The sequence below is a fragment of the Vicia villosa genome, unplaced genomic scaffold (assembly GCF_029867415.1).
Source record: "Vicia villosa cultivar HV-30 ecotype Madison, WI unplaced genomic scaffold, Vvil1.0 ctg.000212F_1_1, whole genome shotgun sequence".
NCBI classification, from domain to species: Eukaryota; Viridiplantae; Streptophyta; class Magnoliopsida; order Fabales; family Fabaceae; genus Vicia; species Vicia villosa.
Window position 1 is genome coordinate 1,226,922 of NW_026705078.1, and position 15,677 is coordinate 1,242,598.

At 37.8% G+C, this 15,677-nt stretch overlaps 1 protein-coding gene across 1 annotated transcript; it reads left to right on the forward strand.

The window, feature by feature from the left end:
- The first annotated feature begins 1,092 nt into the window (after positions 1 to 1,092).
- Positions 1,093 to 8,745, forward strand: LOC131625422 (uncharacterized). Its single transcript, XM_058896284.1, has 2 exons — positions 1,093 to 1,831; positions 2,333 to 8,745. Exon 2 carries the CDS (start codon positions 4,963 to 4,965, stop codon positions 8,719 to 8,721), a length of 3,759 nt encoding a protein of 1,252 aa, XP_058752267.1. The 5' UTR covers positions 1,093 to 1,831; positions 2,333 to 4,962; the 3' UTR covers positions 8,722 to 8,745.
- The last annotated feature ends 6,932 nt before the right edge of the window (positions 8,746 to 15,677 follow it).

Consider the following 15,677-nt stretch of genomic DNA (forward strand, 5'->3'; position numbering starts at 1 on the left):
TATTAATATATATTTTTAAAAATTTAAAATTATGTGGGTTTAATGGACTATCCACGACCTATCCGGGCTAACCTAATGGATAGCGGACTTTTCAGAATTGGACTAAAAAAATTCTGAAAAATATGAACTCTAATTTTTAGACGCAAATTTTATGATTTTTCAAATCTGACAGACCAGTCCATATAGACTAGTTCATTTTGACAGCTCTACGTACAGAGACATAAGTTATTTAATTTTTTATTTATATTAATAGCGAAGAATAGAGAAAATATTTCAAAAAAAATTATATTAAAGAAAATTTATAAAAATCTTAGTTAATGGCGGCCAAATCACACACCCAACTTATTGGTCACAAAATTCAGTTTTGCTACATATTGTTCTTTCTTTATTTGCAACAAAAAGAAACGTGATTGGATAAGGACAATAGTTCCACGTGTAGATGGAAGCTTCATAGAAAGGGTATACTTACACCTCACAGATTACACTTTCCCCCTTTTTTAGATATATACGCTACCGAAATTAATTGGTTATGGAAATATCCATAGAACGAAGTATCCATGTAATGCAACTTTTCGTTCTTTCTCTCTAAGAAATTTACACTTGTGCCCCTTTCTTTTGACCAAATTTATTTGTTCTTATTCGGAAAATTATTCCTTTTAGATTAATATGAATTGAATATAGACAAATAATAGAAAACTAGAAGCTAATTTTACTGTTAAATATATTTTAAACAATTTAACATAAATATATTTGTAGCTAACTAAACTCCTTTTTTTTTGGCATATATACGTGTAAAAAACAAAACAAAACAAATCAAATGGAATAAATGCATAACGATTTAACGCGTACAAGTTGCGTAAAAAAAAGTATATATAAGTAACAAACTCAAACGTGTTCAATTGTGTTTCGATTTCTACACCTCACAATTCCAAATCATGTCTTTCTCTCGTGTAGCTTCCAAATCGCAACCACGCAAGAAAACAAGCTTTACAAAACGGTGTTTTTCAGTGGCGAAGCAACAAAGAGGGAGATTCTATATCTTCGGAAGATGTGTAGCTATGCTTCTCTGTTGGCACAACCATACTGTTTCTGATTAGGTTTTTGTATTTGAGGTTAATTTGAAGAGTTATGGAAGAAGAAGACGACAATGCTATGGCGGCGGCTTTGAGATATTCTTCTACCTGTTCGACTTAATTGGGCTCTATTTTTTAGAAGGGCGAAGCGAAATTTTGTTTATATATGATATATATAATATATATTGCTTTTTTATTGTTAGGTTTTTTTGGTTTTCAATAGTTAGTGAGATAGTTTTATTTTAGAAATTTGGGATACTAAATGTGAATTATGTTGTTATTTTATAATATTATAGCTAGTTTTGTTTCTATTTGTGACCTAGAATGATAGACATAGAATCGTTGGATAGTTGTGGTTTACAGTATTCAAATTCACCTTGAACTTCACAATCACGCAAGCTGGTTTTTTCATTCTTCTTCCAATCTATAATAACAGAGTCCTTAAAACAAGAAGGAAGCCAGTTAACTTTTCATGTGTGTATAAATACCATATTGACACTCTATTTTTGTATTATTAATTTTCCAATGTTCAAGAGTCCAATGGGCCTTTTTCTTCTATATGTTATGAGTAGACCAAAATCCAAATTCATCTCTATCATCGCATTCATTCGATCCCAATTTTGAGTGCTGAGATCCTGCCAACAACATGGTTCTTTCTTGGATTAACCGAACCCTATCACCGCACATAGTTCAAAGCACTATTTGTTTCTATTCCGCTTTTGAACTCTAGGAAGTCCTTCACGAGAGATTCCCCAAAGGTAATCATTTTCGCTTTTCTGATATCCTTTGCAATTTACATTCTATCAAACAGGGAGACAGATCTCTATCCCAGTATTTCACTAACCTAAAGATTATATGAGACGAGCTTAAAGATCTTCGACCCACCCCTTTATGATCTTGTTTCTTTCCCTGCACCTATGATCTTGCCAAAGTCGTTCGACAATACAAACACGTAGAATATATATAGAATATGTTCTTGCTTTCTGAAATGTATAAATGATGTAATATTCCATATTCTCTTAAATGCTAATTTTTTTATTACGTGGAACAAATTGAATAATTAGTGTGCTAAGAAGAGATTAAACCTTAGTCAATTCTCTAATCCTTGCTAATTAGTAAAGAGTGGCATTTTGGATATTTTAAGGAATTGACAAGGCTAGAATGCTAATTGTCCAATTTGGTTTCACTAAAAGATAAACAAGTTTACTACCTGTTTTCTCATTTTCCTTTTCCTTTATATTTCTCATTTTGTGCCAAAGTTAGTAAGAAAAAGGAGAGGGAGGGAAGAGAAAGTAGAGAAGAGTATAAGTAGAAGAAGAAACTCATGGAGGAAGAAGAAGTGCTTGGAGCAAAATTTGGAAAACAACATCTCACATCATCTCATCTCAATTCATCATCTTCTTCATCTCATAAGGTGGATTCTTAGTTAGTTATAGTTTTGGAGGAAAATTTAATGAATTTGGATTTTACGATTTTAGAGATTTCTTGCTTTGTTGTGAAATTGATGGTTGATATATGAACACCTTGTTGTTTTGCATACCTATTGTGAATTCATGATGTTTGATGTTGTTTGTGCATAAGGTGATGTTGTTTTAATGTTGTGTTGGTGTTATGTTGTTGTTGTTGCATGAAGTTATGTTATATGTTGATGATATGATGTTGTGTTGTTGTGCTTAGAAGTTGTGTTTGTAGATTCATTTAAGTTTCACAAGATCGAGGTTACCATATATGTTATGATGATGGAATGAAGTGTTTTGGTGTGTTATATGATGATGGAATGAGTTGAAAGATGTTGGATGTTGGTAATTTGAAGTTAGAAATGAGTTTTCTAAAAAAGTTATAGAGGGAAATCAATTTACCCCTCAAGGAAATCGATTTACCTGCCTAAAGTTTCTCATTTCCTACGGTAGAGAAGGAGTAAATTGATTTACCCTCAATGTAAATCAATTGACACCTAAAATTCACCCTAAAATGGGTTTCATAACTCTGTTTGGGACGTGGTCGGATGCGTTGGAAGGCTAATTCAATGTTCTACCATATGGTGAAGTAAAATCATGCTTGTAAATCTTAGTTATAGTAGTAAGCTTTTAATTTTATGAAGCCTAGTTGTATGATAGATGGTGTAACAACATGCTTGAATATTTTATTCATGGTTTAAGATGACTAAATTATCATGTGAATTCCTTCTAGGGTTACTTAGTGTAGAGTTGTTTAATAGTATGAGAGATGTCATATTAAACATGTATTATGAACACTTATTAAAACATAATTGGTCAAATCATTGTGAAAACTCTAATTGGGTGATGATCATCCTAGTATCTTAATTGATTCGGCTGTGATAGAGAAACCCTAGTTGGTTTGGTGAATGAATGTGAGTAACCTTAGGTTATATTGGATATCAGAGGTTGTGATGCTCGATTATTAAATGTACCTCGGTGTGTACCCATGAACGAGTAGTCATTTGAGATGAACTGTTCCATCTACGAGAGTGTTCGAATGGCATGGATGATGGATGATAGTCTAGTTGCGAGTTAATTGGCTTTGTATGGAAATATATTATGATAATGTGATTGATGAGAATAATCATGTAGTGATTGATGAGTATAATCATGTAGTGATTGTGTTAGCTGGAGATTTCGTTTAAAAAGTTGATCTTCGAAGGTTTTAAGTTCGAAGAATGATGGTTTCTGATGACCATCTTCGAAGATTTAAAAAATGGCTACTGATGGCTATGCTTTAAGAAAAAGTCTAAGTTGAAACGAAGGAGAGAAATATCGAAGCTAACACGGAAGATACCTTTGCCAAGACTTAGACATTTCGCGGAAAATTACATAAAGTACTGAAGCTTAATGTGTTTCCGTAACATTTTCGAATATAACTATATAGCCACATGTCGAAAAGGACTTGAGCGGGAAGGTTTGAATTGCGAAACGGTTTCTATAAACTGCACATAGACAGATGGCATCCCCAGAGTTCTCATGGATAACGTGGCATTAGATTATTGTATGACCGTTAGGGTCAAATTTAGTATAAATAGGAGTCTTAATGATAGGATTTCGTGTGTTCATTTTGTACAAATCACTCACATATCGCTTAAGTATCAAGTGTTAAGAGAAAGAGTTCGCTGAGAAATGTACGTATGACACCACCAATTTGAATACATGTGTATTTACTTTTATCAAATATCTTTTCGTTTCCTGTAATTTACTTTCTTTGTTTAACTTTTACTTTCGAAGTCATTTAATTTTATGCACATTACTTTCCTGCAATTTATTTTCTTGCGACTTATATTCTTGCATGTTAATTTTCTTGCAATTTACATTCTCGCAATTTACATGCTTTCTTATTACGATTTATGCGTCGAAGTTACACTAACTCATATAACCAGCGTTATCTCGAATGATTAGTCATTTGAACATAAATTTCTCGAAATCAAAACAAACAGGTATGAACCAAATCACATCAATAAACCTTTTGTTTGACTATGTCCTAGGATCAATCTAGTCGATCCTGCGAGTAACCAAATCATATTTATTATAGTTTGGAAGACTAGCGGTTGTTTACCGGAAATCACCGTAAACAAATTGGCACGCCCAGTGGGACCGTGTCAAACTAAGTGTTATTAATTGATTGTTTTGTTTTGTCTAGAAATTGTCAAGACCTTGTATGAACCTTAGGAACGGTAAATTAACCAATAGTGCAAATCCAGTTCCTAAACGAAGGTACAACAAGAAAATGGTCGTAGCGGCCAGTGCAGGGGGCGAAGAAAATCCCCCTACAAGGATCAGGAACAGTAGCGCCAAACGCGACGAATGTTTCGACTTCCACTCAAGGAGCGCAGGCCATACCGGTTGCGACAAGATCTGAACCAGCGGCTAGTTCGCAAGCCATGATTGAAAATACTTCCACATCAACTGGGACCATCCCAATTTCAGTATCGACTACCGCTCCTCCGTTTGCAAGCACAAGCGAGATACCACCCGTATCGACGAACGCTGCAAATTATTTATCTACCCCAGGACCATCATTCGCTGTAGATGGTTCGAGACAAAATATGCCATACGGGATGCCATATTCGTACATGGCAGGATTACGAGGAACAGGGCCTACATACACTGCAGCCAACACAATGGCGTTTTCACCAAACATGGGTTCAGTAGGTCGAAGCGCACACAATACTGGTTTGTCGGCTCAGATTCCCCCTATGACCACTAGTACTCAAGCAGCATTTCGACAAGAAATGGATGCAAGTAACCAGGATATGGTAGGACTCCTTGCTAGAGAATTAGGAACAATCTTTAATCCAATAGTAGCAAGCATTACTAGGTCTAGCCAGGATAGTGCAGAAACATACCAAAGATTATCATCGCAATTGGGACGAATGGCAGATTTTTTAGGAGTCCCACAAAATAGACGAAGGAACAACCAGTCAACCTACCAAGAAGAGGACCCAATTATCGAACAAATCCGAAACATAGTACCCCCACCAAGGCCAAATCCAGTCGCACAGAATCCAGCGGTCGAACTGGGAACTCAAATCGAAACGACTGAGACTGGCCAACAAGCTATTCCCCGACAGCAGCCCAGACTAGTTATGGTAGGGAGAGACGAACATCCTGACGAAGTTGTCCACAGAGTCAGGAGAAATGATCTGGCAACAGAAAATAATCTTACTGCCATGATAGAAAGAATAATGGCTAATAACGGCTTTAATACTGGATTTCGACGTCCAAATTACACATCTCCCATACCTGAATACATCATGCAAAGTGATTTGCCAAGAGGTATTAAGGTACCCAAGTTTACCAAATTTGCAGGGGATACTAGCGAATCAACGGTGGAACATATAGCCAGATATTTAACAGAGGCAGGAACGTTAGCAGGGAACGAAGATCTAAGGATCAAGTATTTTCCTAGTTCATTAACGAAAAATGCCTTCATTTGGTTTACTACTTTACCCCCAAACTCCATAGATACATGGACACAATTGGAAAGATTGTTCCACGAACAATTTTACATGGATCAAACAAAGATAAGTTTGAAGGAATTGACTAGCATTAAAAGGAAGTTCACAGAGCCTATTGATGATTACCTAAACAGGTTCCGTTTGTTGAAATCAAGATGTTTCACAGTCATCCCAGAGCACGAATTAGTCGAAATAGCCGCTGGTGGTTTAGACTATTCGATTAGAAAGAAATTAGATACCCAATATTTAAGAGACATGGCCCAATTGGCAGATAGGGTTCGACAGGTCGAACGGCTGAAAGCAGAAAAGGCTAAAGTAAACAAGAGTTACAAGAAAGAAAGAATATCTTATGTTGAAGTCGAAGACACTGATAGCGAAACCTTCGATGACTCATATAGCATAGAGGAGGTCGAAATAGATCTAGCTGTATTAAAAGAAGCGCCGCCTTATGCTTGCAAATTACTTACCCCTGCCAACGGGAAAAATCCAGTAGAAAATGATAAAAGCGATAGATTTCCTAAGAAAACCTATACATTCGATGTCACCAAATGTGACGAAATATTTGATTTATTAGTAAAAGATGGCCAAATGATAGTGCCTCCTAACTCTAAAATTCCTCCGTTAGAACAACGGAAGAAGCGAGGCTTTTGTAAATATCATGGTTTTTTAGGCCATAAAACCTCACAATGTTTTCTTTTTAGGGATCTAATTCAGAATGCTATCAAGGATGGTCGTTTGAAATTCGCTGACAAGACCAAAAGTCATATGAGGGTCGATACCAACCCCCTGAACATTGCTGACACCAACCTGTGTGAGCCATGTGACATCAACATGGTGGAAGTGTCTGAAGTCGAATTTGCTGAACCAGAAATGATGTCAAAGGGAAAGCAGGTTACTGAAAGCCTAAATGATGATGCGGTCTTCAATACTGATGTTGAAGGATCCCTCGACCCAGAAATGACCGACAATCTGGAAGAAAAAACTAGCGAGGCCACTGAAGACCTCAGGATGAAACTTCAGCAGATACAAATTTCTGAAGCCCCTCCAGCAGTTGTCAACATGGTAAATGCTAGACGACCTTTGTCTGAAATTGAAGAGCTGGAGAAATGGCTGGCAAGGCAACAGGGAAATGTGGACATTCCACCAAAGGGCGAAACTTTGAAAGATTACCTTTGGAATTGCCACGAGAAGAATGGAGGAAAAATGCTGATGTGCCCAAGATGCTCTATAATGCTGAATCGAAGAATCCAAGCTAACTTCGAGAGCACCCTGAGAGAGAGATTGGAGCAGCCTTGGAGAGGCGGAAACCTACTGCTAAAGATATACCCAAGAACTGCGGAAAGTTTGGTGAGTTTCTTGGTCAGATGCCACAAAGCAAATACAGAAGTGGTGTTATGTCCCAGGTGCGGAGCAGTGTATGATGAACTCCTAGCGCGTTCCCTCGAAAGGAGTTATTTTATCATGAATCGAGAAACCCAAGGTCTCCATCCTGATATATATACGTTCGACAATCGAACTTCATATAAGAGGCCTGACAGTCCTCACCCTAAGGCACGAGGGGTCACATTCAGAGTCCCTGCAGATACACCTAAGGACAGATGGGTGCAAGCTGGCGCAAGAACCAATAAGTGGAGAAGTTGGGACCAAGGAGGAAGAACTGCGATGGCCTATAGGAAGCAATTCCAGACCTCAAATCGAGAGATGTATAGGCTTGAGAATTACAAAGGTAGAAATCCTATGTCCAGATCCCAATGGAGACGGCACCAAAGAATGAAGAAGGCCCAAAGAGAATACAAGCCAAGGGAGATTGGAGAGTCTAGCAGCAACCAAGTCCAACACCAGGGGGCAAAGGCAAGCAAACCTCCGGTAGAACGCAGACTCTTCGAAGCTGAAAATATTTTAGAAGAAGAAGAAAAGATGCGTTCCAATTCTTGGAAGGAAGAAGATAGAATGACAAATGATTTCGATTCGGATAGAGTATCATCTCTCAACTTGATATGCAACGTGGTGTCAGTCCTCCCTCACGAATTCAATCAAGAAACTGAAGTTGAGGAGTGTGAAGAAACTGACGTCGAAGAGATGACAAAACACAGACCTGTGTGTTACTACGTGCTAAACAACAGAGCAGTTGAGGAGCAGAATGCTTTCTTCGAAAGGCCTGACGAAGGCATGCGAAATCATCTGAAACCACTCTACATAAGGGCTAAGATTGAGAACGTTGGCATTAACAAAGTTCTGGTAGATGGAGGGGCGGCAGTGAATCTAATGCCCCAATACATGTTGAAGAAAATTGGTATGTTTGACACAGATATAAGGCCTCATAACATGGTTTTGTCAAACTACGAAGGCAAAATTGGGCAGACTCTGGGAGTTGTTCAAGTAAATTTAACTGTGGGTTCTGTTACCAGACCAACTATGTTCATGGTAATACCAGCAAAAGCAAATTATAACCTCTTGTTAGGAAGGGAATGGATCCACGGAGTTGCTGCGGTGCCTTCAACTATGCACCAAAGACTAACCATTTGGAGACAAGATGGCATAGTGGAGAACATCGAGGGAGACCAGAGTTATTATATGGCTGAAGTTAATCAAGTCAACAAAACTAGCTTCGACAGGAATCTGGGAAATATAGGACCTTGCCATGCTGCGGAAGATATATACACTCCAAACAAGAACGCATGATACTATCTATCTTTACACCCAAATGGTTTCCAGTGGAATAGAGAGATAATGGACGGTCCAGAGGATGTCGCATCAAATGAGAATTATCCAACAATACGGCCAACAGGCTGGGACGACGATGTTGATGATGTCTGAGTCCTCCTTCTTTGAGAAGATTTCGGCTTATATAGCCGAGAACAAAAGAAACACGGCTCTCGAAGCCGAGTTATCAAACATGACGGTAAATTCGGTTTCGGAAAATAAGGAGATATCAAATTCAAGGTTACATGCGTCCTCTCAATCTTTTGAAGATCCAGTTCGAATGGTAAACACCACAGAGGAAGAACTTACCCAAAAACTGGACGCAATCTACGACGAAGAGCCTCTGGGATTCGAGAAAGACCCTATGGCCTCGAATATTAAAATGTTAGCCCAAGATCCACTTGAAGAAGTAAATCTCGGGGAAGGAGATCGGAAGAGGATAACGTATGTTAGTGCAAAACTGGAACCAACTCTAAAATCTAAAGTCATTACGTTGCTGAAAGAAAACAAAGATTGTTTTGCGTGGGATTACGACGAAATGCCTGGTTTGGCACGAGACTTGGTCGAACTAAAGTTGCCAATCAAAGAAGGGAAAAAGCCGATTAAGCAAACTCCAAGGAGGTTTGCACCCGAGATCCATTCGAAGATCAAGGCAGAGGTAGAATGAATCCTGCGCTGCAAGTTCATCCAGACCACGAGGTATGTTGAATGGATTGCTAATATTGTGCCGGTTATTAAAAAGAATGGTTCTTTAGGAGTATGCATAGATTTTCGTGATCTAAACGCAGCAACACCTAAGGATGAATATCCTATGCCTGTGGCAGAAATGCTGGTAGATTCAGCCGCAGGTTTCGAGTATCTGAGTATGTTAGATGGATACTCTGGATATAACCAGATTTTCATTGCAGAAGAAGATGTATCTAAACAGCTTTTCGTTGCCCAGGGGCAATAGGTACATACGAATGGGTAGTAATGCCTTTCGGCCTAAAGAATGCTGGGGCAACATATCAGAGAGCAATGAATTCTATATTTCATGACTTTATAGAAACATTTATGCAGGTATACATAGATGATTGTTATACGGTGAACTGACTTTTTTATAATCGAAATGTTGTGGATAGCAAGAGTCGCCACCGACTTTTATTTTATCCAATTTATGGAAAGGCTAAAAGAACAGGAAAATACCTTTTAAAAAGATCTTGAGTTCGGGGGGTAAGTTATACAAAGGGAAGGTTTAAAAAGCATCCTTTGCATCCATGGTTTTCCATGGGCTCTTAATTGCTTAGCTCACTTTGTTTGTTTGAATTGTTTGAAAAGCAGTGCGCGAATAGGAAAACTTCGTTTAAGGACTTTAGCTTGTAAATAAGCGTAGCCTTGTTTTGAAAGTATTTGAAAGGAGAGGTGTGAAAAGTAATTTGATTTTTTAGAGCAAGCAATTAGTAGCAACTACCCTAAGTTAGAAAAATTGTTCTTTTAGTCTTTCGGGCGAAAGGATCTATCCATACCATGAGAGGGCAGGAAGTCTTTCAATTGGATTTGAAGGGTCATCGAGCTATCGTTCGCCGTAAGACTGTCCCATGCCATAAAGAGGGCAGGTAGTCTATGGGAAGGATATAATAGTCATTTACTTTAGACAACAGGCGAGGATACCTTAGCAATTTGGGACAATTATTTTATAAGGCAACATCGAGGGAGTTTCAATAACTTTGAAGGCGACAGGCAACATTGCTTTAGGTATCCTCGGAATCGAGGGACTTTGACTATTAATACATTTAGAGGTAACAGGCAACAATAAGGCAACAGTATAAGGCAACGAGGCAACCAGAGGGATTACCCTAAAGGTGTGTGGGTGCAACAATCACGTGATTCAATTCGAATATTTAATCTTGTATTGTTAGTGATCTAATGTTCAGTTCAAGGCTTGCACTCCCTAGGATTACTAACCACGCAGTTAAAATAAAATAAAGGCAGAAATAAAAATTTGCTACGCTATTACAATAAACACCTGCGGGGATGGGGGAAATTAAAAGACAGAAGAATAAGAGGAATCAATAATTAATTTTATCATCTTGATCTTGAACCTTGATCTTCCTCGAACCCTTGATCGACCCTGAAAATTAAAAGAAAAATAACATGGGTGAGTGTATTGGTTATTCAAGGCAAACCCTATTTTGGGCAAAAGGCAAAAAGTAAAATAATATTTATATAAAATAAAAGGATTGGAAACTTAGCTCTGATGGTGCGTAGTCGGAGGATCTTGGCTAACCCTGAAAAATGAAGAAGAGAAAGGTAGAAAACTTTTTGTGGCAGACATTGATACTAAATAAAAGAGGAATTAAAAATAAAAATAAATATATGAAAAAGAGTTAGAAAACTTAGCTTTTTAGTTGGTAAGGCGCGTTGTCGGAAGATTTCTGAGTAACCCTAAAGAATTGACATGAAGAAGAGAAGCGTTAGTGCATTACTGATCCAAACCCTAATTAATTACAAACCCTTAAAAAGAGTTTATAAACCCTAAAGGGTTATTTAAGAAAACCTATTGTGACCCAAAAGGTTTGTAAGGCTTAGAGTCAGGGGCAAAGGTCAAAGGAACCCAAAGGTTAAAACCTACGGAATAAGATTTAAAATTATACCAAAAATTAATCGGTAAAAATCTAAATCCTAATATAAAATAATTGGAAAAAAATTATGTAAAACAAACAATTTTAATGTTTAAATAACAATTAAAAGTTGTTTTGTAAAAAATCGGACATTCGATTAAAATTATAACAAACAACATTATAAGAAACAATTTTAGTAAATACTAAAAAGATTTTATAAAAATATTTGAAAAAAGAGGAAAGGAAATAAATAAAAGAAAGTTTATGCAATTAAATAGAAAAAAAAAAATTAGAAGTACTTAGCTTTGATTGGGTGTGGTGTTCCAGTGAGGGAGTACCATGGAGCTGCGCCATATGGTCCGTCAGATTAAGGTCAAGCGAGATCCAACGGTGCTGGATTGAGGATGCGCCATGAGTCTATGCTGGCACGCTGCACCGGATCTGTGAATCAAATAAAACATAAAAACAATGTCTTCAATTGGGTTTGAACCCAGGACGTGGGGATTGCTATGTCACCTACGGCCATTCAGCTGCGCACATTGTTTTGTCAGTAATGTTCATTCAAAATAATAAATAGGGAATATATTGGTTAATGGGATTCAGAAAGAGAAGTCAAACGTGGGCCCTAAGACGTTATCATGAGCCAATAGGAACTGGAGAGAGAACCTAGATAGGCTGACCAACCAATAAGAATGGATGCTCGAGCCACGTGCATCAGTTGACCGGCGTCGGAAGACGAAGTCACCGGAACAGTACGTCCGGTTGTCTTCTCCAATGGTCATCGACATCTACACCTGCGACGACGATCGGAAAACGGGAAGAAACCACCCAGATCTACTAAATTCCATGCTGCGAGTTCAATGGTGATGGTTTCAAGACCTGAAACGCACTGCAACCATGAAAACGAAGGCGAAAAGTCTTGGCGTCATAACCATGGCATCTATGGATCCGTGGCTTAAAACTTACATGCTCTTCGTTAAACCTGTCTCAATTATGATCCTGAACACAAGTATATGCACGAAATCCATTAGTAAGGCCAAAATTCACGGATTCGAAATTTCCATACCTTATCTCCGGTGAAGCTAAATAGTGATGCTTCGAGGATGCTTGTTCATGTTTTGAGAATGGGGACGAGTCCCTGGGAATCTCAGGAATGTAATGGGACGGCTAGAACTGATTAGAATTCCCTGAACTTCGTTTGTGATCATGCCCTAGTTTGTGATATTTTTGCAACTTGTTTAAACCTAGTTCTTTGGTTCCTCCTCTCCTATTTTTTTCGTTCCCCTATAATGCTCAGCCTTACCTATTTATATTGATCAGAAAATAGGGTAAAAGATTGATTGGAAATTAGGTTTATAAAAAGATCGAAATTTGATTTAGAGAAATATATGAAATTTCTATTTTAAGCTCAATTTCTTTCCAATCTTCTTGCATGAAATTTGATGAGATTATATCTAAATATATTCCCATGATATGGTTTTAAAATAAGCCAAATGTGATCTTTTATTTTTCTCACCATTTATTTGATTTAAATTGAATTTTAAGAGAATAAAATCCAAAATAAAATAAATAATAATGATAAAAATAATATATTAATCATGTGGGTCGTGGATAGGCTTAGGATCAAGATTAGATAAAAAGAATTCGAGCCCATTTAGAAAAAAGTGCATTTTGGGCAATATCTCTCTTTGTACTTTAACATTTTTCCATGTTCTTGGACTTTTTGGATAGAGGAATGAATTCCCTTTAAAAGGAGCTTTAGTGGGAATTTTTCTGATGAAATATGAATATTTGGTGAATTTTCAAAGTTTGATTGACTTCTTCAGTTCATGCCCAAAATAGTAACTTTTGACTTTTGACTTTTCTGATCTTTCCTTGCATCATCATGATCAATCTTTGATCAAATGATGATTTTAGGGTTATGAGGATGTTGTTGACCAAATATCTTGAACTTTAACTGTATATTGACTTGAAATGACTGTTTTGCCCTTGAGAGTCGACTGTTGACCTAATCAGGATTTGAGGGACTAAATTTGCTCTGATTGACTTGCAACTTTACATGAAGATTCTTTGGGATGTTGGTGACCCTATGGAACCATCTTGAGCCATTGATTTAATGATTTTCCATTGAGTTAATCAAACCCTAGTTCAGAGCTTTTGTACAGGAGAGTGTGTTTTGGAGCTTTGTCTTTTGATTTGGTTTTATGTATGAAAAATAGCATGGGCAAATTTTGGGGTATGACAATGATATTGTGGTAAAATCTGTATCAGATTCCAATCATCTAGATCATCTGAGCCAATCATTCGAGAGAATGCGAAAACATGGCTTGAAGATGAATCCCCTTAAATGTGCTTTCTTTGTGCAGGCGGGAGACTTCCTGGGTTTTTTAGTTCACAAGAAGGGGATAGAAATTAACCAGAATAAAACAAAGGCCATTATGGAAGCGAAGCCTCCCTCCACGAAGAAGCAACTGCAGTCCTTATTGGGGAAGATAAACTTTTTGAGAAGATTCATCTCCAATTTAAGTGGACGCACACAAGCCTTCTCACCTTTGCTTCGACTCAAGCAAGGCAAGTTTGAATGGCTAGCTGAACATCAAGAAGCTTTCGAAAAGATCAAGCAATACTTGATGCATCCTCCAATATTGGCTCCTCCGAATGGAAAGAAGCACATGCGCTTGTATATTTCAGCCTCGGATAAAACAATAGGTAGCATGTTAGCTCAGGAGGATGAAAATGGCATCGAAAGAGCCATCTATTACCTAAGTAGAGTACTCAATGATGCAGAGACTAGGTATAGTGCAATAGAAAAACTCTGCCTTTGTTTATATTTCTCATGTATTAAACTCAAGTATTATATAAAGCCAGTTGATGTTTATGTTTCGTCCCATTGTGATGTTATTAAACATATGTTATCGAAGCCAATATTACATAGTCGAATTGGCAAATGGGCTTTGGCCTTAACTGAGTACTCTTTAACATTTCAACCCCTTAAGGCAATGAAGGGGAAAATTGTGGCAGACTTCATTGTTGATCATGCAGTAGAAGAAAATTCTCAGCAATACGTGGAACTGCCACCTTGGAAGTTATACTTTGACGGTTCAACTCACAAAGAAGGAACTGGCGTTGGAATATTGCTAATTTCTCCTGAAGGAATTCCAACAAAGCTCAAGTATAGAATCGAAGGCCCTCTATGTTCCAATAATGAAGCTGAGTACGAAGCATTGATAGCCGGACTTGAAGCTTTGTTAGAATTGGGGGCAACCAGAGTCGAAATTAAAGGAGACTCCGAATTGGTGATTAAACAACTAACAAAAGAGTACAAGTGCATCAAAGAAAATTTGATCATGTACTTTGTTATAGCAAATAGGTTGCTTAAAAAATTCGAATATGTGGATCTGAACCATGTCCCAAGATTGCAGAATCAGGAAGCAAACGATTTGGCACAACTAGCCTCAGGGTACAGGGTATCGAAAAGCAAATTCGAAGAATTGATCCAAGTAAGAGGCAGAGCAATGGCTACGAAACTTTCTCCAAGTGATCTGGAAAACTCACAAATAGGGTTTGCTAACAAAGAAGAATTCGAAGTTTTGAACATAGACTCGCTGGCAGACACAGACTGGAGAAGTCCAATTGTGAATTATTTGAAGGATCCTTCGTCAGACACGGATATAAAGGTAAAATATCGAGCCTTATCATACTTTCTGATGGGAAATGAGTTGTTCAAAAAGACTCCTGAAGGAGTATTGCTAAAATGTTTGGGTGAAGCGGAAGCTTACTTAGCTCTCTCGAACATGCATAGCGGAGCATGTGGTGCCCACCAAGCGGGGCACAAAATGAAATGGCTTCTATTTCGATACGGAATGTATTGGCCTTCCATGTTAAAAGACTGCATAGAATTTGACAAAGGGTGTCAAGAATGTCAAGAACATGCAGGTATTCAACATGCTCCCGCAAATGAACTAAGTTCAATAATAAAGCCTTGGCCCTTTAGAGGATGGGCGTTGGACCTAATTGGAGAAATTCACCCCAAGTCATCTAGAGGCCAGAGGTATATTTTAGTGGGAATCGACTATTTTACAAAATGGGTCGAAGCTATACCACTCGCGAACGTTGATCAAGAAGCTGTGATCGAGTTCATTCAAAAACATATTATATACAGATTCGGGATCCCAGAAAGTATAACTACAGATCAAGGATCAGTGTTCACTGGGCGAAAAATGCAAGATTTCGCCAAAGAGATAGGCTTCAAATTGTTTACTTCTACACCTTATTATGCTCAGGCAAATGGACAAGTCGAAGCAGCGAACAAAATAATAATTGGTCTCATAAAGA

What these genes read in the sequence shown, in the direction of transcription:
- LOC131625422 (XM_058896284.1), top strand. Translation starts at nt 4,963, where the DNA reads ATGATTGAAAATACTTCCACATCAACTGGGACCATCCCAATTTCAGTA.